The sequence below is a fragment of the Salmo trutta genome, chromosome 33 (assembly GCF_901001165.1).
Source record: "Salmo trutta chromosome 33, fSalTru1.1, whole genome shotgun sequence".
NCBI lineage: Eukaryota > Metazoa > Chordata > Actinopteri > Salmoniformes > Salmonidae > Salmo > Salmo trutta.
The window spans coordinates 10,836,672-10,860,118 of NC_042989.1; the positions used below are offsets into that span (position 1 = coordinate 10,836,672).

The 23,447-nt window shown below is 43.7% G+C and overlaps 1 protein-coding gene across 10 annotated transcripts in view; it reads left to right on the plus strand.

Moving 5' to 3' along the window:
* LOC115172387 (apoptosis-stimulating of p53 protein 1) overlaps nucleotides 1-23,447 on the plus strand; it is a 44,130-nt gene that overhangs the window by 6,635 nt on the left and 14,048 nt on the right. For 8 of the 10 annotated variants that reach the window (XM_029729786.1, XM_029729778.1, XM_029729781.1 and 5 more), the window contains exons 2-5: nucleotides 2,280-2,427; nucleotides 5,000-5,119; nucleotides 7,585-7,655; nucleotides 22,087-22,188. In XM_029729786.1, the coding sequence (XP_029585646.1) occupies nucleotides 2,280-2,427; nucleotides 5,000-5,119; nucleotides 7,585-7,655; nucleotides 22,087-22,188 (441 nt within the window). Of the gene's footprint in view, nucleotides 1-81; nucleotides 93-2,279; nucleotides 2,428-4,999; nucleotides 5,120-7,584; nucleotides 7,656-12,197; nucleotides 12,772-22,086; nucleotides 22,189-23,447 lie in introns of those variants that run through there. The other 2 variants (XM_029729787.1, XM_029729788.1) reach the window with 2 other exon arrangements.

Below are 23,447 nucleotides of genomic sequence, written 5' to 3' on the forward strand. Positions count from 1 at the left end.
TTGTGCAAGTTTAAGAGGTTGGTGGGCTGTTGATGTTTTTGTTAGTGAATGAGTGTAGTTCGAGTGAGGAGACAGGAGACAGGAAAGGCACAGTATGTATGTGGTTGAGTACAGAATGTTGCTGATGCATATGAATGTGTATTGTATCTTTTTGCACAGAATTTTCAAGGGGATTAGATTCTAGGTGTTAGGCGTATGTGTGGTTTCTTTTTGTAGACATACAATGTTACTTGACTGTGTGAAAGTTTATTATGAATGTAAACATGTTACTGTGTGTAGCTGGCTGGCTCCCCGATGCAGAACTAACGTGTAGTAGGCTGCTCAGTGTGACTGTGTTTAATACTATTAGGCAGAGGTAGGTTTAGCCCCTCTTTTAGCTTTTTTTCTGTCTGGTTTCTGACCTTTCATTGAGAGATAACAGCATCTCTGGGCAGATTAAGAGATGCAGGACAGAGTAGATCACAGATGCATGCGTGTTGGCAAACACGTTCCTGTGTGTCAAGAGAATATTTAGCACCGATGATGAGTTCAGGACTGGTTTGGGTTTTCTGAACCTTGTTGGTTGGTTCATGTTTGATAGAATGGTTCGGAGCGGCCTGTGTGTTTTTTTCCCCCTGTATAGTCGACACTACTACAAGCCAATCCATAAGGAGAAAAACATAGATGATCCTTTTTCCCCTACAATAACCTTCCCTTCCTGGATTTGTTTTTGCTCTCTCTCTCTCTCTCTCTCTCTCTCTCTCTCTCTCTCTCTCTCTCTCTCTCTCTCTCTCTCTCTCTCTCTCTCTCTCTCTCTCTCTCCTGGTGTATGTTTTCACTTGTCACCCCGTGGACACAGACATACACATGTTTATAACCTCCATAATCTCATTATTATAGTGCTCTCTATGTTGTAATCTGCGCCTTACAGAATTCCTCCTCAATCTATCTGTCCGTGTCTGTGCATGTGCTCTGGCAGCGAGAGATTACCTTACATCTTGGACTGGACGTGCGGCCCCGTTGCAGGGCTTGTCTCAGTCGGTGTGTCTGTGGTTTAGACATGTTTATGGGGCTGGGCTGAGCCACTACAGAGTGGAGGCAGAGGGTTTATACAGATGGTTTATACAGGCCAAGGGACCAGTGTCAAGCACCTCTGTCTATGCCAATCCTATAGTGGAAGTATCCGCTGCAGCAGGAAGGGGGGTATGCCATGACATTTAGAGAGGAACATATTTGGATTCCGCAACCCAAATTTGCAGATTAATCCTAAATTTAGCAGATTATCCCCCATTTCCATTTACTACAGATTGTCAATCTGGAAATGAGGACGTCACCTCTCATTTTACCAGGAAATCCTATTTATAAATGTGGTTTCTCAGTACTCTTTATTGACAGCAAATACTGTATTACAGGCACACACACACACACACACACGCACACACACACACACACACACACACACGCACGCACACACACACACACGCACACACACACACACACACACACGCACACACACACACGCACACACACACCTTCATGTTGCCTCTTTTTTTTGTGCTAGGAATTTCAATAATCAATCTTGTTTTTATTTACCAATAGGTTATAGGCACTAACGGAAGCAAATTTGTCATGATGCCACCAAATCACTCTTACTTTAAGCATGTTAGTTTGGCAGTCTGCCTGTAATATCTTTGCGCTTGTAATATCTCTCCTCTAATGTTCATAGCTCAGCTCAGTCTTCAATAGTCTCTCTCTCTCCCTCCTGAATGCCTCTGTCTTTAAGGCACAGCATTTGATGGAAATGCATTTAGGTTAGAGGGCAACCGGAGCTAAGGGGACATTTCCTGTAATTCAAGAGCTTTCCTCCCTGGGTTCCATGCATTCAAATTCCTGGCATATGTACGTTGTTTAGATATTACCAGTAGTCTGATCCCAGTCAGTAGCTTGATCCCAGGTATGTGTCTGCTGTAGCCAACTCTTCATGACTACGATATAAGAGTTTGCTAAGGCATATACAGTATGAGCCCAGGCTATGCTTTGTCAGAGATATATACATTTACATTTACATTTTAGTCATTTAGCAGACGCTCTTATCCAGAGCGACTTACAGTAGTGAGTGCATACATTTCATTTCATGCATTTTTTTATTTTTGTACTGGCCCCCCCGTGGGAATCGAACCCACAACCCTGGCGTTGCGCACACCATGCTGGCGTTGCAAACACCATGCTCTACCAACTGACCCACAGGGAAGACATATATAGTATGTTTGACAAGCTATTTCTCTGTCTCCCTCATGCAGATGATCCTGACAGTGTACCTGAGTGACAGCCAGCAGATGCTGACAGAGGTGCCCATCACCCCAGAGACCACTTGTAAGAATGTGGTTGAGTTCTGTAAGGAGGCCGGAGAGAACGGCTGTCACCTGGCTGAGGTCTGGAAGGGAAAAGGTAAGTGATGCTTTCATCTTTAACCTCTGACCTCTAACCTAATCTTCAACCCCTAACCTCTGAGTTGAACTAACTGACTGGTTTATTGCTACACTGACTGACTGGTGTTGAGCTTTGTCACAAGCTCTAAATTCACTGAGCAAATTGACAAGTTGAAGAATATTAGCTTTACAGATATTTAGCAAAACACTGTATTTTTTATGATTTGTCTCTGCTTCATGACTTTCTTAAAATGAACTTATAGTGATTTCTTCCAAGTTTTGCATGAATCTATTCAACTGAATGTTTTGATATACAGTGCCTTGACTTTTTTGACATTTTGTTGTTTTGCAAACTGGGAGTAAAATGTATTTAATTGTCATTTTTTGTTAACGATCAAAATACTCTAATGTCAAATAAACATTCTTACATTTGTAAAATAAATATGAAAAATAAAACACTAATATATCTTGATTAGTTAAGTATTCAACTCCCTGAGTCAATACATGTTAGAATCACATTTGTCATTGATTACAGCTGTGAGTCGTTCTGGGTAAGTCTCTAAGAGCTTTCCACACCTGGATAGCAATGATCAACATTTGGCCATTTATTCTTTTCACAATTCTTCAAGCACTGTCAAATTGGTTGTTGATCATTGCTAGACAACCATTTTCAGGTCTTGACATAGATTTAAATCAAAACTTTAACTAGGCCACTCAGGAACATTCACTGTCTTCTTGGAAGCAACACCAGTGTAGATTTGTGTTTAAGGTTATTGTCCTGCTGAAAGTTGAATTCATCTCCCAGTGTCTGGTTGAAAGCAGACTGAACCAGGTTTTCCTCTAGAATTGTGCTTGTGCTTAGCTCCATTTCTTTTTTATCCTGAAAAACTCCCCAGTCCTTAACGATTACAAGCATAACCATAACATGATGCAGCTACCACTATGATTGAAAATATGGAGAGTGTTACTCAGTAATGTGTTGTTTTGGATTTGCTCCAAATATAACACTTTGTATTCAGGACAAAAAGTGAATTGCTTTGCAATTTGTTTTGCAGTATTACTTTAGCGCCTTGTTGCAAACAGGATGCATGTTTTGGAATATTTTTTATTCTGTACAGGCTTCCTTCTTTTCATTCCACTAAGATTGTGGAGAAACTACAATGTTGTTGATCCATCCTCAGTTTTCTCCTATCACAACCATTAAACTCTGTAACTGTTTAAAGTCATTATTGGCCTCCTGAGTGGTTTCCTTCCTCTCTGGAAATTGTGTTAGGAAGGACACCTGTATCTTTGTAGTGACTGGGTGCATTAATACACCATCCAAAGTGTAATTAATGACTTCACTACGCTCAAAGGGAATTCAATGTCTCCTTTTTTTACTCATCTTCCAAAAGGTGCCCTACTTTGCAAGGCATTGGAAAACCTCCTTGGTCTTTGTGGTTGAATCCGTTTTTGAAATTCACTGCTCCACTGAGGGACCTTACAGATAATTGTATGTGTGGGGTACAGAGATGAGGTAGTCATACACTGAGTCCATGCAACTTATTATGTGACTTTTTAAGCAAAGTTTTACTCCTGAAAGTATTTATGCTTGTAATAACAAATGGGGTTGAATGCTTACTAACTCAAGACTGCTTTTCATTTGTATTAATTTCTAAAAATGTATAAAGTATTGTGTGTAGGCCAGTGACCAAAATATCTCAATTTAATAAATGTTTAATTCAGGCTGTAACACAACAAAATGTGGAAACAGACATTGACAGCCAGCCATCATTGAGATATTTTACTTGGCCAATGACCCACTCCCCTCCCTGAACAAAAGCAGTGGTGGTCTGCCCCTGACATACAACAATGATGTTCTTGTCTCAGGCAGCCTGTACGTCCCAGACAGACAGTGAGGCAGGATAGAAAGTGGGTCAGGATGTCTCTCTATGACCCTCCAGGCTCTGGTGCTTGTTTACATACATAGCCTGTGGGCCTGTCGTCACGTAGAAATAGAATTACTGGAACAGAAAAAGCACCTCAGACCACAGCAGTTTAGTTTTTGAAGCTCAGACCGCAGACAGCAATTTGACAGTACGCTCATGGGTACACTCAATATGGCCGCCGGTCCACCCATTACAGAATGTTGACTTGAATGGAATCGTAATTCTATTTCAATGTTTTCACAGCCCTAACCCAGCTGGACAGGCCAGGGAGCGCATGAACACATGCCCTAGTGAGGGAAAATAGAGTAGCTAGCTACAGTGTCAATAAGGTTGGCCTGACTTTCATGGGTTCTTTACTGAAGACAGGTATTTCTCTTCATCGCGACCCAATACAGTGCGTCAGTGCCAGAGTATAGCTGTGGGGGCTTATGTGGTTTATCCTATTCTATTAATAGAAAGTACTTAGTTAATCTCTAATGATAATCAGGGCTGAGGGGCAATCAACCCACCGTATCACTTTATAATCACCAATAGATAATTACCCAAGTCTATGTGTCTAATAACAACTCCTGTTTTCTTCTCCCTCCCACAGAGTGATCCTCTCATTAGTGTTGTATATATTATAACTATATTATAACTCTGTTCTCTCCTTGTCCTCCACAGAGAGAGTGATCCCCTTTGACTACCTGATGTATGAGCACCTGCAGAAGTGGGGTTCTAGGAGGATGGAGGTCAGGTTCTACCTGAGACACGAAGACTCCCCCTCAGAGAGCAGAAACCAGGGTGGGTGACTGGCCCTCGCCAGACCTGGTCCCAGATCTGTTTATGCTCTTGCCAACACCATTGCTGTCATTGTCAAGCCAAACATGACAATGAGTGACATGGAGTTATAGCAGCACATTCAGGCTTGACCCATGGCTTAGGCTACATCTTAAATGGCACCCTATTCCCTGTATAGTATGCTACCTTTGTACCTGAAGTGAAACTATTCCATATAGAGTGCACTACTTTTGGACAGAGGCACCCTATTCCATATAGAACATAGGGTGCCATTTCTGATGCAGACTTATTCTGTTTCTCAGTTAGCTAGTAACAGATCAGATAATATAAACCAGACATTCACTGAGAAGCCATTATCATAAGAAGGTTGTCATGAAAAGCAGTATGTTCTCTAAGTTCTGGAACAGCTCAATGTTTGTGCCCCAAGTGGCACCCTATTCCCTAAATACTGCACTACTATGGGTACTGGTCAAAATGACTCAAAAGTAGTGCACTATAAATGGTATAGAATGCCATTTGGGACATACTCTGTGCTTTTGTTTTGTTTCTCTGAACAGGAAGGTGTGTTTCTGTTTTGACTCCGGAATTCCTGTTCGAGCTCTCAATCCTGTTTTTCCATGACACATAACTGGCTCTGTCTGTCCCTTTCCACGTGGCTGAGTGTTTGTGTGCGTGTGTGTGTGATGGCTCTGTATGGTTGGCCTGCCCGCCTGCCTGACTGGCTTTTATGTAACTAATCTCTTTTGTGGCTAATTGGTCTCCTCACCTGTGACCTCCTCTGACCGGTGCACCTGAGACGGATCAGAGAGAGAGAGACACCAAGGCCTGCAGGGTTAAGGAGGGCAGGGCACTGGTGCCTGACTGGGACCTGACCTGTGGTGGAGGGCAGGGGGACTGGTGCCTGACTGGGACCTGACCTGTGGTGGAGGGCAGGGGGACTGGTGCCTGACTGGGACCTGACCTGTGGTGGAGGGCAGGGGGACTGGTGCCTGACTGGGACCTGACCAGGGGTGGAAGAAAGGCCTGGGAAGTTGGAACTAGCCTTAAGTAAAGAGAGGAGCTTTACCGCTGTTCACTAGTTCTTATCATGTTAGCTATCTATACTATAGACTGACTTCCTGAGAGGGGAGGATAAGGTATCAGAGGCTCCCAGCCCACCTTCAAACAGAGGGAGGGGGAGGTACAGTACAGTCAAGACAAGAGAAATCCAGCCATATGGAACATGCTACAAATGTAGGATCTTAATTTGATCACCCGGTTGCAGGAGAACATTCCTGCAATGCAGAAAATGTTAAACTTTTAGTGAGTGTATTTGAGGTGTAAAAAAGCTTCTGCAATTTGTAATTTCCACTTAGAAATTTCAGACATTATTTCCCCTTACACAAAATGTCCATTAATTATAATCCACATAATAATTACAGGCCTGCCTGGTGGGCATTGCAATGAGGACAGGTCTGGCCCATTGAGGTTGAAGTCAAGTACAGAGAAACCCATCCGTGTTGAACATACTTTACTAAGGCCCTGCCTGGGGGGCATTGTACTGTAATGAGCACAAGTCAGCCCATTGAGGTTGAACATGTTAAGGCTCTGCCTGGGGGATAGTGTAATGAGGACTGGCCCATTAACATTGAACCTCCTACAGCCCTGCCTGGGGGGCATTGTAATGAGGACCGGCCCATTGAGGTTGAGGTATTTGCAACTGACTGACAGGATTACCCACATAGTGATTCAGGCCCAGGATTTAGGGAATTAAACATGTAGCTATTTATAGATGACACAGTTGGGGGGGGGGGGGCTGTTTCACCAAAGAGAATAGAGAGTCCAGGACACTGGACTGAGTGCCTGAGGGAGGGACGGTTGGGTAAACTAACTGTTTGGGATCACACGGTTAAGGACAAACGCCCCTCCCTTATGACTCTGGACTGGAGTCACATGACATTGCACGCCGGCCCAGTGGAGAACCAACCAATGATAATTAGACTTAATACTGGATCCTGGACAGCTCTGGCTCAGTGTTTGGACTCATTAGACCAGATCACTATCTGACTGAGGGCTCTGTGGGGGCTGTACTATACTGTACCGCGCCGTGCATCTGCTCTTATCCAGTCTGAGACTAGTGTGACAGGGGAGTTTGGAAGTTGGTTAGGAGACCGCAATGCAGTGAGTTGTCCTAGAAGGTATGGCTGTGGTGATAGTGATCAGATGTCTGACTAGTGATAGATTTGTCCTGGGCTGTATCCTATAGCGATTGTTATCCTGTGTAGTAGGTGTATGTCAATGTCATTTTGTTAGGAATGTGTTTTTCTCCTCGTGATTGGTAGACCTCTGCGTTTCATTGTTGAGTCATGTGTGATCTAGATTCTTGATTGGTCATTGTAATCTATATTGTTAACACTGTACTGCTCTGCTGTGTTAGTGACTAGTTATGTGCACTGTTGTCTGATGTAATGTCCTTCTTTGTTATTTAGGGAGCCAGCTCTCTCAGGACCAGTCCAACAAAGGCAGTAGAGGGAGCTCAGACCAGCCTTGTGAGGACAGGGTAAGTCCTCACAACACAACACACACACACACACACACACACACACACACACACACAAACGCACACATTCACACACTGCAGTAAACAAACACACTTCCTGGCATAATGCCTGCCTGCTCATTAGGTTTGTGAATGGGAAGGAAAGCTGTATGGTGTCATGATTTAGCATTTCAAGTCTTAATAATTCCTATCCATAAGGCCAAATAGGGAAAAAATGTTTTTACTGTAATGCCAAGGACTTCCTCGGTCACTCTCTTTAAGAGATTTTCTTAGTGGGTCTTTAACTGTGAGAGAGAGGCAGAGAGTGCATTGCTGTGTTTGTGTGTGTGTGTGCTCGTGTGTGTGTGTATGCTCGATTGTGCGACTGTGGGTGTGTGTGTTAGAGTGTGCTCAAGTAAGTGTGTGTGTTTTTGTGCGTGTTAGAGTGTGCTCGAGTGAGTGTGTGTATTAGAGTGTGTGTGTGTCTGTTGTTGTTTGTAGAGTACAGAGGATTAGAAGAAAGCTTAGTGACAGGCATGATTATAGTTCCCTCAGAATTTGTCCATGTGAAAACAGGAGATAAAGCTCAACTTACTACGGTCTGGCATCTCTGACCCAGGCTGGAATCCTGACTGCTTTCTTTGGCTATTATTTCCCCTAGATACTGTCCCCAGGCAGTGCTCAAAAAGCAATTGCATTTAGTTTCACAGTTTATGATCTGAGATACTCATCTGTCACTCAAACGTTCGCTTGTGTCCTTCATTGACAGCTAGTGACTTAACACGTTTAGCGACAGTGCATCTACCTTTAGTTGTGAGTGTTTTTATTCAGGACTGGTTCTCTTAGTCAGTCAGTCCTGATGGATTACAACAATCTCATGAAATAACTGTTTTAAGATCATTTTGGGGGGCTGATTCTCACTGTGGTGTGTGTGTGTGTGTGTGTGTGTGTGTGTGTGTGTGTGTGTGTGCGCGCGCACATGCTGAGGTTACAGTTACTGGGGTGGGGTTACTGTTAATACACTACATAACCAAAAGTATCTGGACACCTGCTCGTCGAACATATCATTCCAAAATTAATATGGAGTTGGTCCCCCTTTGCTGCTATAACAGCCTCCACTCTTCTGGGAAGGCTTTCCACTAGATGTTGGAACATTGCTGCCGGGGCTTGCTTCCATTCAGCCACAAGAGCATTAGTGAGGTCGGACACTGATGTTGGGCAATAAGGCCTGGCTCTCAGTCGGCGTTCCAGTTCATACCAAAGGTGTTCGATGGGGTTGAGGCCAGGGCTCTGTGCAGGCCAGTCAAGTTCTTACAGACTGATCTCGAGGGGCATTGTCATGCTGAAACAAGAAAGGGCATTCCCCAAACTGTTGCCACAAAGTTGGAAGCACAGAATCGTCTAGAATGTCATTGTATGCTGTAGCGTTTAGATTTCCCTTCACTGGAACTAAGGGGCCTAGCCCGAACCATGAAAAACATCCCCGGACCGTTATTCCTCCTCCACCAAACTTTACAGTTTACAGTTGGCACTATGCATTGGGGCAGGTAGCGTTCTCCTGGCATCCGCCAAACCCAGAGTCGGGACACAGCCAGTGAAATATCAGGGCGGAAAATTCAAAAACAACAAAATGTCATAATTCAACTTTCTCAAACATGCAACTATTTTACACCATTTTAAAGATAAACTTCTCGTTAATCTAACCACATTGTCTGATTTCAAAAAGGCTTTACAGCGAAAGCAAAACATTAGATTATGTTAGGAGAGTACATAGACAAAAATAATCACACAGCCATTTTCCAAGCAAGGACATGTGTCAATAAAACCCAAAACACAGCTAAATGAAGCACTAACCTTTGACGATCTTCATCAGATGACACTCCTAGGACATTATGTTACACAATACATGTATGTTTTGTTCGATAAAGTTCATATTTATATCCACAAACAGCATTTTACATTGGCGTGTGATATTCAGAAAATGTATTCCCACCAAAACGTACGGTGAATGCGCACATCAATTTACAAAAATAATCATCATAAACGTTGACAAAATATATAACAATTATTTTAAGAATTATAGATAGACTACCCCTGGATGCAACCGCTGTGTCAGATTTTAAAATAGCTTTACGGAGAAAGCACATTTTTCAATATTCTGAGTACATAGCTCAGCCATCACGGTGAGCTATTCAGACACCCGCCAAGTTCGGGGCAACCAAAACTCAGAATTAGTATTAGAAATATTCTCTTACCTTTGCTGATCTTCGTCAGAATGCTCCCAGGACTGCTACTTCCACAAGAAATGTTGTTTTTGTTCAAAATAATCCATATTTATGTACAAATACCTCCGTTTTGTTCGTGCGTACAGATCACTTATCCAAAGGCATAACGCGCGAGCGCAGAACGAGAGACGGAAAGTCAAATTGTTCCGTTACCGTACTTAGAAGCAAACGCTGTTTAAAATCAATCTTTATGGTATTTTTAACGTAAAATTGCGATAATATTCCAACCGGACAATAGCATATTCATTCAAGAAGAAAAAGAAGGAACGGCGTGCTCGCATGACCGCGCATAACCAATCCCTTTGTTGCCAGGCAGACCACTCAGTAACTGAGCTCCTATTATCTGCCCAGTGACAGGAAAATGCTCAAACCACTTTCTGAAGGCTTTAGACAGAAAATGGAAGCCTTAGGAAGTGCAACGTCACCCCACAGACACTGTAGCTTCGATAGAGAATCAAAAGAACTACAATTCTCAGACTTTCCACTTCCTGCTTGAATTTTTCTCAGGTTTTTGCCTGCCATATGAGTTCTGTTATACTCACAGACACCATTCAAACAGTTTTAGAAACTTCAGAGTGTTTTCTATCCAAATCTTCTAATAATATGCATATTCTAGTTTCTGGGCCAGAGTAGTAACCTGTTTAAATTGGGTACGTTTTTCATCTGGCCGTGAAAATATTGCCCCCTAGCCCAGACAGGTTAAAGCCATTCTACTGCCAATGTTTGTCTATGGAGATTGCATGGGTGTCTGCTGGATTTTATATACCTGTCAGCAATGGATGTGGCTGAAATAGCCAAATCCACTCTTTTGAAGGGGTGTCCACTTACTTTTGAATATATAGTATATAAATAATATGCCATTTGGCAGACACTTTTATCCAAAGCAACATTTTTGTATGGGTGGCCACAACTGGAATCCTGACATTGCAAGCGCTATGATCTAGCAACTGAGACACTCAGGACTACTGTTAATTGATAACATGTAGCATGGTGTCTCTTTCTGATCAAGGGGCACTCAAGCTGCAACCCATGAGCTTGTCATGGTTGGCTGTCAGTGGTTTAGTTTTTTCAAATTTTACTGTATAGTCTACTGTACTATGTTGATTCCTAGCAATCTTATATCTCTCTGTGCGTCAGTGTCTTCACAGGGTGGAGTAGTTCACTGTCAGGAAAGTGTGTGTCTTATCATTTATATGTAGGCCAACTCAATCCAAGCAAACCTTTTTTTTAAGGAGATTGGAGATTTGAACATCCTTTGATCTTTTTATTGGTTTTCAGACAGTGTAGGCAGATGTTAGGGGGGAGACAATGATGGATGAATGACCGGTAGGAAGGGCTAAGCCGAGACCCGAACCCTGTGTATGGGCATATGTGGTCCAGAGTCTAGAGCGTTATAACTTGACCAGACTGAAAGTTCAGTGTGGAGACAGAGGCAACTTTGGGAGAAACGGAAGTTGCCTACGCCAGCACATTGTGCTGATCTCATTGTCTGTCAGTGTCTTTCCCTCCTCTTCTTTATCCTCCCTCTCTACATCTCTCTGTATGTTCATCTCCTTCCTCCCTTTCCCATAGACATGAAGTGTGCTGCCTCCACCCTCACATGCTCCTGCTACTGGATGTGTTGTAAGGGAGTGAGCTGTGGCTACAACATAGCAAGTCTCAGGCAGCAGTGGTTGGATGGACCCTTACGGCTGACATGACACTGACACCTTTGTTTGCACAACTGTGTGTAATTATAGAAATAACAGCTGGGTTAGGGAATAAGTTTGATTATGTCAAAACAGGTCAAGGGTTTGTTGATAAAGATTATTATCTGCTCTTTTTCCATTGTACATTTTTTGGGGGGGTGGGGGAATCAAAATTGAAGACAGTTTAGGTGTCATAATGATTAGGTCCTTAGAATTGGGATTTGTGTGTGGAGCAAGCAGCAACTGTACTTACCATTTATGTTTGAGACTGACTCTGAGGTTCTATTGAGAATGACATTTATTATGCAAGAAGTGTAATCTGTATTTCTGAGATCACAGCCATTTTACAATATGATGCATGAAAGCGCGGAATGATTGGCACGAGATGAATACAAGGTTTTGTTTCCCCTAAATGTCCATTATGTGCATTGTCAGGAGGGTCCCAGTACCTGTCCGGGAGACAGCTGTGGCGCAGAGACTTTATGGCAGCAGGAGCTTGGGAAAGGGAGGGGATGTTCTCGTGCTGCAGTCCGGCTCCAGCAGCATAGAGAGGAGAGGAGGAGCGAGAGAGGGAGAGTGAAAAGAACTGCTGGCACGTCAAAATTGGAACAAATCCCCCACAGGGGAGAAAAACTTACGCAGTCACAAAGTCACGTCAGCGACGAGGAATGTGCGCTTTTGATACATGTTTGAGATGTTCTTATAGCCAACGTATATTTTTTTTAAAGGTAGCTAGGGGTGTTTGTTGTAGGAACATATAATGTGACCCGTTACTCGCCAGGCTAAATGGATGTGACAACTATACCGGTCCATCTCATCCCGACTGAGTCACGGACTTGATTTGCCCTCTCTGTTTACTGAATGTGCACGCTGGTTTACATGTTCTAACGTGACACGAGGGGAATAACAAACTGTGCTCCTTGAGCCATAGGAAGAGACTCGTAAATCACCGCATAGGACAAGTGCGAAAGTTGCGATAGGAATCGGTGCATTGTCATTCATTGGCGCGGTGACCGGGGCTACGTTTGCTGGATGAGTAGAGGAACGATTTGATTGTAAAAAATGGAGTGGAAACATGTTGAGGCTGTACAGGAATTTACAGTTGAAGGACAATGCAGCAAAATTAAGGTGCGATCTTGCAGAATTACCTGGGACGCCCACCAGGTAATAAAACCAATTTAAATTAGATCTCTTTGATGTTTTGTCATGGTGTAAAGTTTACATATTGTCTGCCTATATGTTTTCATGTGTTTTTATTGGTTTGTATAGCATTTCATTGTATGCCATATAGGCTATAAAGGCTAGGAATGGTAACATAAGGCATGCATAAAAAGCTAATAATATAATAGATTTTATTTTATTTAATCTTTATTTAACTAGGAAAGAATAAAGATATGCCCAAATCCCTGATGATTAGGCTATTACATGTTTGAATATCATCATTTTTCTGGATTTTACTGATCATGCAATATGTCATAATTGCATAATGAAATTAATTTAAGCATGTATATAAGTATTGTCAAATGGCACTGATTTTAAATATAGCTGCCCCTTAGTGTGTGTAATTAAAATATGTAAGAAATGTTCTATAGCCTACATCTTTTTCTTTAGGATCCCCATTCATGTGGGGTGTGATTTTAAAGTACATGTGATTTAAGCTAGTGCTATAGTCATACCTATGATGACGATGAGACAGCCTATAGGGAGGAGGTCAGTGACCTGGCAGTGTGTTGCCAGGACAACAACCTCTCCCTCAATGTCAGCAAGACAAATAAGCTGATTGTGGACTACAGGAAACATAGGGCCAAGCACGCCCCCATCCACATCGACGGGGCTGTAGTGGAGCACACACCAACACAGTCGTGAAGTGGGCACGACAACACCTCTTCCCCTTCAGGAGGCTGAAAAGATTTGGCATTGGCCCTCAGAATCTTAAAAAGTTATACTGCTGCACAATTGAGCACATCTTGACTGGCTGCATCACCACTTGGTATGGTAACTGCTTGGCATTCGACAGCAAGGCGCTACAGAGGGTAGTGCGTACGGCCAAGTACATCACTGTGGCCAAACTCCCTGCCATCCAGGACCTCTATACAAGGGGGTGTCAGAGGAAGGCCCTAAAAATGGTCAAAGACTCTAGCTACCCAAGTCATAGACTGTTTTCTCTGCTACCACACGGCTAGCGGTACCGATGCTCTGGAACCAACAGGACCCTGAACAGCTTCTACCCAAAGCCTTAAGACTGCTAAATAGTTAGTCCGGGTAGCTATTGGTTAACTATTTAACTATCTGTATTGACCCTTTTGCACTAACGTTTTGACTCATCACATATGCTGCTGCAACTGTTAATTATCTGTCACTTTATTCCTAGTTATAAACTCAACAAAAAAAGAAACATCCTCTCACTGTCAACTGCATTTATTTTCAGCAAACTTAACATGTGTAAATATTTCTATGAACATAATAAGATTCAACAACTGAGACATAAAGTGAACAAGTTCCACAGACATGTGACTAACAGAAATGGAATAATGTGTCCCTGAACAAAAGTAACAGTCAGTATCTGGTGTGGCCACCAGCTGCATTAAGTACTGCAGTGCATCTCCTCCTCATGGACTGCACCAGATTTGCCAGTTCTTGCTGTGAGATGTTACCCCACTCTTCCACCAAGGCACTTGCACGTTCCCGGACATTTCTTGGGGGAATGGCCCTAGCCCTCACCCTCCGATCCAACAGGTCCCAGACGTGCTCAATGGGATTGAGATCCGGGCTCTTCGCTGGCCATGGCAGAACACTGACATTCCTGTCTTGCAGGAAATCACGCACAGAACGAGCAGTATGGCTGGTGGCATTGTCACGCTGGAGGGTCATGTCAGGATGAGCCTGCAGGAAGAGTACCACATGAGGGAGGAGGATGTCTTCCCTGTAACGCACAGCGTTGAGATTGCCTGCAATGACAACAAGTTCAGTCCGTTGATGCTGTGACACACCGCCCCAGACCATGACGGACCCTCCACCTCCAAATTGATCCCGCTCCAGAGTACAAACCTCAGTGTAACGCTCATTACTTCGATGATAACCGCGAATCCGACCATCACCCCTGGTGAGACAAATGCGCCTTGTCAGTGAAGAGCACTTTTTGCCAGTCCAGTCTGGTCAAGCGACGGTGAGTTTGTGTCCATAGGTGACGTTATTGCCGGTGATGTCTGGTGAGGATCTGCCTTACAACAGGCATACAAGCCATCAGTCCAGCCTCTCTCAGCCTATTGCGGACAGTCTGAGCACTGATGGAGGGATTGTATGTCCCCGGTGTAACTAGGGCAGTTGTTGTTGCCATCCTGTACCTGTCCCAGAGGTGTGATGTTTGGATGTACTGATCCTTTGCAGGTGCTGTTACACGTGGTCTGCCACTGCGAGGACGATCAGCTGTCCGCCCTGTCTCCCTTTAGCGCTGTCTTAGGCGTCTCACAGTACAGACATTGCAATTTATTGCCCTGGCCACATCTGCAGTCCTCATGCCTCCTTGCAGCATGCCTAAGGCACGTTCACGCAGATGAGCAGGGACCCTGGGCATCTTTCTTTTTGTGTTTTTCAGTCAGTAGAAAGGCCTCTTTAGTGTCCTAAGTTTTCATAACTGTGACCTTAATTGCCTACCGTCTGTAAGCTGTTAGTGTCTTAACGACCATTCCACAGGTGCATGTTCATTAATTGTTTATGGTTCATTGAACAAGCATGGGAAACAGTGTTTTAACCCTTTACAAGGAAGATCTGTGAAGTTACTTGGATTTTCCCGAGTTATCCTTGAAAGACAGGGTCCTGAAAAAGGGACGTTTCTTTTTTTGCTGAGTTTATGTACAGTACCTATCAAAAGTTTGGACATACCTACTCATTCAAGGGTTTTTCTTTATTTTTACTATTTTCTACATTGTAGAATAATAATGAAGACATCAAAACTATGAAATAACACATATGGAATCATGTAGTAAGCAAAAAAGTGTTAAACAAAATGTATTTTATATTTGTTTGCTTTGATGACAGCTTTGCACACGCTTGGCATTCTCTCAACCAGCTTCATGAGATAGTCACCTGGAATGCATTTCAAGTAACAGGTGTACCTTGTTCAAAGTTCATTTGTGGAATTTCTTTCATACTTAATGCGTTTGAGCCAATCAGTTGTGTTGTGACAAGGTAGGGGTGGTATACAGAAGATAGCCCTATTTGGTAAAAGACAAAGTCCATATTATGGCAAGAACAGCTCAAATAAGCAAAGAGAAACTACTTTACTTTAAAACATGGTCAGCCAATCCGGAAAATTTCAAGAACTTTGAAAGTGCAGTCGCAAAAACCATCAAGCGCTGTGATGAAACTGGCTCTCATGAGGCCACAGCAAATGAAGACCCAGAGTTACCTCTGCAGCAGAGGATAAGTTCATTAGAATTACCAGCCTCAGATTGCAGCCCAAATAAATGCTTCGCAGAATTCTAGTAACAGACACATCTCAACATCAATTGTTCAGAGGAGACCGTGAATCAGGCCTTTATGGTCGATTTGCTGCAAAGAAACCACTCCTAAAGGACACCAATAAGAAGAAGAGACTTGCTTGGGCCAAGAAATACTAGCAATGAACATTAGACCGGTGGATATCTGTCCTTTGGTCTGAGGAGTCCAAATTTGAGATTTTTGGTTCCAACTGCCGTGTCTTTGTGAGACGCAGAGTAGGTGAGCGGATGATCTCCGCATTTGTGGTTCCCACTGTGCAGCATAGAGGAGGAGGTGTGAAGGTGTTGGGGTCCTTTGCTGGTGACACTTTCAGTGAGTTATTTAGAATTCAAGGCACACTTAACCAGCATGGCTACCAAAGCATTCTGCAGCGATACGCCATCCCATCTGGTTTGCGTTTGGTGGGAGAATCATTTGTTTTTCAACAGGACAATGACCTGACACACCTCCAGGATGTATAAGGGCTATTTGATCAAGATGGAGAGTAATGGAGTGCTGTATCAGATGACCTGGCCTCCACAATCACCCGACCTCAAACCAAATTAGATGGTTTTATCTCAGAGTGAAGGAAAATCAGCCAACAAGTACTAGTGTGTGGGAACTCCTTCAAGACTGTTGGAAAAGCATTCCAGGTGAAGCTGGTTGAGAGAATGCCAAGAGTGTGCAAAGCTGTCATCAAGGCAAAGCGTGGACTTTTAAGAATCTCAAATATAAAATATATTTAGATTTGTTTAACACTTTGATTACTACATGATTCCATATGTGTTATTTCATAGTTTATGTCTTCACTATTTTTCTACAATGTAGAAAATAGTGAAAATAAAGAAAGACCCTTGAATGAGACGGGTCGAAAGAAATTTGACTAATCAAGGTGACAGACATTGACATATTAAATTCCGCCATGCACATTCTTGCCTGCATTTATCTTATCTACAGTGTAATCATTAGTCCAACAGTTGCAAACGAGAGTTTCTGTTGGACAAATTTAGGAATGTTTATCTCCGTTTTGTTATGTTTGCTTCCGTTTAAGCAATGTTTTTCAACAGAATCGGCGGAATGAATGCACCCCTGATCACACACAGACACAGTTCACTTTCATAGCAGCCACATATAAAAACCATGGTCCATTTGAACGTTGTATTCCTTCTCGCATCGACGCGCTCTCCTCTCACATTTTTCCTTCGCTTGTGGACTTCAGTGCACAATGCATCAGCTTTCTGTGACCAGGCGAGAAAACCTATCCAGGCCAAACCTTGATATCATAATTGCTGACCACTACACACAGCCTACATCGTTGTCACAATATTATTATTATTATATGTCATAGTCAACATAGCTACTAGAACAGTGTACAGTCAGCAGCAAGCAGTTACACCGGCAGGCCCTGTGGCAAGAAATTAATAAAACCAAAAGCTTACCTTGACTTGGAAGAATTCCAGTGTTGAACAGCCATAGCCAGCTAGCTAACATAGCGTCCCTCTCTGTTTGAACCGGGTGTTTGAGTAGGCTAAACTAGCTAGCTGCATTCGCTAGCTAAATAAGTGAAAGTGAAATACAACAAAAGCTCCCTCACTCTCTCTTGCCTCTCCTAATTTGTTCAAAACTGTTTAACTTGTGCTTTTCTCTCTCTTTGAGTCAACTACACAACATATTTTACACATTGCTAGCTAGCTGTAGCTTATGCTTTTAGTACTAGATTCATTCTCTGATTCTTTGATTGGGTGGACCACATGTCAGTTCATGCTGCAAGAGCTCTGATCGGTAACAGGACATCCCCCCAGAAGTGTCATAATTACAGTGTAAGTCTATGGAAGGGTGAGAACCACGAGCCTCCTAGGTTTTCTATTGAAGTCAATGTACCCAGAGGAGTACAGAAACTAGCTGTCCTCCGGCTACAACATGGTGATACCCTACAGAGTGCTGTTGAGGCTACTGTAGACCTTCATTGCAAAACATTGTGTTTTAATCAATTATTTGGTGATGTGAATATATTTAGTATAGTTTTATCTAAAAATGCTAACTTTAAAAAAATGTTTCACTTAAAAAATTCACTAAGGAGGATGGTCCTCCCCTTCCTCCTCTGAGGAGCCTCCACTAGTACATATCTACCTCAATTACTTCTTACGCCTGCACACCGACTCAGTACTGGTGCCCCGTTTTTAGCCAAGTTATCATTACTCATTGTGTATTTATTATTACTTTTATTGCGTGTTTTACTTTTATATTATATCTCTATTTTCTTTCTCTCTCTATTGTTGGGAAGGGCCCGTAAGCAAGCATTTTACTGTCAGTCTACACCTGTTGTTTAACATTTTATTTGTCTTTTCATATGGATAAAATATTGCAGGTACAGTACTCTGGCATGGTCCTGCGTATGGTATGAGGGCTGAGTCAGAATTCTGATCCTGCACAGGGACGCTGTTTCTTAATATCAGCAGTTATGTCAATGTTTGATGTGAAGGAAATGCACTGTTAGTTTTTTGTCCATTTCCCTTAACTTGCATTAGACCCTGACTGACCCCTTCTCTCCTGCTGTTTTTGAACTTACAATGACAGACTAGTTAAGACAGACAGCAGTACAGTTATAAAAGTTCAACATCTGTTTGTAGCTATGTTGTATGAAGCTTCTCTACAGCTCTGTTGAAATGCAAACAAGCCTGCTTCAGTGGTCTTTTAAAACCTCATTTGACATAATTTGGTGCCTCTCTAGAATGAGGACAATTCTGCCCATAGGCCTAATCTATGGATTCCACTGGTCCAAAATGTTCAGTGTAGTACTCATTCTATCCTTCTGGCAATGGATGACCCAATGTTCCACTGTTGAATTGTTACTGGTGACTTGAAATGTTGCATATTTAAGCCCCTCAGGGGAGAGGAAGTCATGTATTCAAGGAAATCTTGATGTGACAGGCGACACTTGACATGTCCATTGACTGAGGCATGAATGAATCGACCACTCAGAGGCACCTTTCATTGTTCCACCACACACACACACACACACACACACACACACACACACACACACACACACACACACACACACACACACACACACACACACACACACACACACACACACACAGAGGAATGACCCTATTTCCCTCTTGGCTTCTATTGTCCAAAGGCAAACAGCTAGCCTTCCTGTTTTCACTAGCTCACAGATGCTGCCTTGGCACCACAAGCTAAAGCACCAGAGGCCTGTTCAAGGTTGATGTAATGTAGTTCCCTTTGAACATCATGGATTGGAGTGGTCCAGTGACCTCACTAAGCTGTGCTTTGTAGTCTTCCTGTTCACTAGCCCTTTTCTCAAGATACAAAACCATAAACTCTTCACCTCAAAATGATAGACTAGAGATCAAGCACCTGAGGGAGATTATGAGTTGACTGTGAAAGCAGGACTTAATGTGTGTGTTTTTATAAAAAGTGTGTGTGTGAGAGAGAGAGAAATAGAGACAGCATTGTGTTTGTTAATCAGTGACTATACACAAAACTATACACAATTGCAGGACATGGCAGGACTACAAGCGTCCTGTTTAGGCAATCCAGGCATTTCCTAGTGGTCCAGTGATGATTGCTGGTGTGTGTGTGAGCACCATGTGACTGCAGTGAGTGTGCACTGAGAAATGCATTTAAACAAAATAGATATTGTTTTTGACAGCTGTGTGTTGCACACATCCTGCACACAGCATCACGGGTCAGCATCAAACCTTTAATATCATGATCATAATGTTTGATATTCAAATTTGTTGTAACACGGGTTGTCTAAAGGGGACCAAGGCGCAGCGTGTATAGTGCTCATATTTTAACTTTAATGAATACACTTTAACAAAACGACCGACAACAGTTCCGTCAGGTGACATACACTAAACAGAAAACTACCCACAAAAACCCAGGAAGAAAAACCCCTACTTAAATATGATCTCAAATCAGAGGCAACGAGGATCAGCTGCCTCCAATTGGAGATCAACCCAAACATAGAAATAGAAAAACTAGAGCTAAAACATAGAAATAGAAAAACCCCAAACACCCCCTGTCACACCCTGGCCTACTCTACCATAGAAAATGACATCTTACTAGGGTCAGGACGTGACAGTACCCCCCCCCCCCCCCAAAGGTGCAGACCCCAAATGCAACAAAAACAAAAGAAACCACAAAACAAAAGGGAGGGTAGGGAGGGTGATACTTGACTGCATTTGAGCCGCCATAGTCCACATAACCTTAACCTCCGGCATAGGAGGCGGCTCCGGTTCGGGGCGTACTCTCTGCTACACCCGTTGATCCTTCTGCTTTATTACCACCTGACCGTGGATCGTCATCGAAGGAACCGGACTGTAGATCATTGCTGAAGACTCTGGGCTGCAGACTGCCGCTGGAGGCCCCGGGCTGCGGAGCGCCACTGAAGGCCCCGGAGCGCCGCTGGAGGCCCCGGGCTGCGGCGCGCCGCTGGAGGCCCCGGGCTGCGGAGCGCCGCTGGAGGCCCCGGGCTGCGGAGTGCCGCTGGAGGTCTGGTGCGTGGAACTGGCCTAGGTGGCGCCAGACTGGTGACGCGCACCTCAGGACCAGTGCAGGAAGCAGGAACAGGACACTCCGGACTGGGCATGCGCACTGGAGGTCTGATGCGTGGAACTGGCCTAGGTGGCGCCAGACTGGTAGCACGCACAGGACGTACCGGACGATGGAGGCGAACTGGAGACCGGGCATGCTGAGCAGGCCTACTCCTTCCTGGCTCAATGACCATCTTCGCCCTACACCGGTGAGGAGCTTGCACCGACCGCACCGGGCTGTGAGTGGGTATGGGCGATATAGTGTGCATCACACCATAACCCATTGCTCGCCCCTCAGCACGCCCGCTCCGCAGTGCCCTTACCACCAGTACCTCTCTCCGGCATCTTGCGTTGAGCTCCGCGCTTGACTCCCTGACTGGCTCCGGTTTACTCCACGGCTCTCTCCGATAAGCCCGGGAAGTAAGATCAGGGCTCCCCCCTGACATCGACAAACTCCCCGTATGCCCACCCCAAAAAATGATTTGGGGCTGCCTCTCCACCTTGCCTCTTGGAGGATATAGTGCCTCATAGTATCGTCGCTCCCTCTTTGCTTCTTCTATTTCCTCCCTCGGGCGACGATACTCCCAAGCCTGGCTCCAGGGTCCTTTCCCATCCAGGATTTCCTCCCAAGTCCATGACTCCAGATACTTCCTCCCACGCTGCTTGGTCCTTTTTTGGTGGGTAGTTCTGTAATGCGGGTCGTCTAAAGGGGACCAAGGCGCAGCGTGTATAGAGCTCATATTTTAACTTTAATGAATACACTTTAACAAAACAACAAAATGACCGACAACAGTTCCGTCAGCTGACATACACTAAACAGAAAACAACTACCCACAAAAACCCAGGAAGAAAAACCCCTACTTAAATATGATCTCCAATCAGAGGCAACGAGGATCAGCTGCCTCCAATCGGAGATCAACCCAAACAACCCCAACATAGAAATAGAAAAACTAGAACTAAAACATAGAAATAGAAAACATAGAAAAACCCAAAACACCCCCTGTCACGCCCTGACCTACTCTACTATAGAAAATTACATCTTACTAGGGTCAGGACGTGACATTTGTATGATATTCTGTTTGATATTAATTTTGTATATCACAAAGCTAATGTAACTTCACATCAGAGAGGAGAGTTATGTGTTTTTGATGTTATGGAGAATGCTCTTACATAAGACAGTGAGATGAGACCTGTTGTCTCCATGTTTGATGTTGTTATATCTAGGTCTACTGCTGCCTACACCAGTCTCTGTAACTCTATAGCATAATGTTTTATCATCTGATGCAGTCAGTGTTTTCATGTCAATATGTGTGTGTGAGGATGTGCTTTGTTTGTTGTTTGAGAGGGCCCACATTTTGAACTTGTTCTTTCTCTCGGTTTGTCTGATGTGTGTGCGTACGTGTGTGTGTTTGCGCGTGCGTGCGTGTGTGTGTAGGTGGGGAACCCTAGCGTGGAGCTGTCTCTGTCGGAGCTGCAGGAGATGGCCACACGGCAACAGCAACAGATCGAGGCCCAACAGCAGATGCTGGTTGCCAAGGTACTAGGACACAGACACTGCTGATCACATAGTCAATAATATATATAAATATATATTTATATATAAACAATAAACATAATATAAAGTACCAGTCAAAAGTTTGGACACATTCAAGGGTTACATTTACATTACATTTAAGTCATTTAGCAGACGCTCTTATCCAGAGCGACTTACAAATCGGTGCATTCACCTTATGATATCCAGTGGAACAACCACTTTACAATGGTGCATCTAAATCTTTGGGGGGGGGGGGGGGTTAGAAGGATTACTTTATCCTATCCCAGGTATTCCTTAAAGAGGTGGGGTTTCAGGTGTCTCCGGAAGGTGGTGATTGACTCCGCTGTCCTGGCGTCGTGAGGGAGCTTGTTCCACCATTGGGGTGCCAGAGCAGCGAACAGTTTTGACTGGGCTGAGCGGGAACTGTGCTTCCTCAGAGGTAGGGAGGCGAGCAGGCCAGAGGTGGATGAACGCAGTGCCCTTGTTTGGGTGTAGGGCCTGATCAGAGCCTGAAGGTCAGAGCCTGAAGGTTACATTGTAGAATAATAGTGAAGACATCAAAACTATGAAATAACACATATTTAATCACATATGTAGTAATTTTAGTAGCCACCCTTTGCCTTGAAGTAGCCACCCTTTGCCTTGATGTCAACCAGCTTCGTGAGGTAGTCACCTGGAATGCATTTCAATTAACAAGTTAATTTGTGGAATTTCATTCCTTCTTAATGCGTTTGAGCCAATCAGTTGTGACATGGTAGGGGTGGTAAAAGACCAAGTCCATCTTATGCCAAGAACAGCTCAAATAAGCAAAGAGAAATGACAGGCCATCATTACTTTAAGATGGCCAGTCAATCCGGAAAACCATCAAGCGCTATGATGAAACTGGCTCTCATGAGGCCACAGCAAATGAAGACCCAGAGTTACCTCTGCAGTCTACAATGTGGAAAATAGTAAAAATAAAGAAAAACCCTTGAATGAGTAGGTGTGTCCAAACTTTTGACTGGTACTGTATATACATTTTTTGTTGTTGTTGTTGAATTTTTACTAATTTTTCTCCCCAATTTTGTAATATCCAATTGGTAGTTACAGTCTTGTCCCATCTCTGCAACTCCCGTACGGACTTGGGAAAGGTCAAGAGCCATGAGTCCCCCGGAACACGACCCTGACAAGCCGCACTGCTTCTTGACACACTAATCGCTTATCCCGGAAGCCAGCCGCACCAATGTGTCGGAGGAAACACCTTACAACTGGCAACCGAAGTC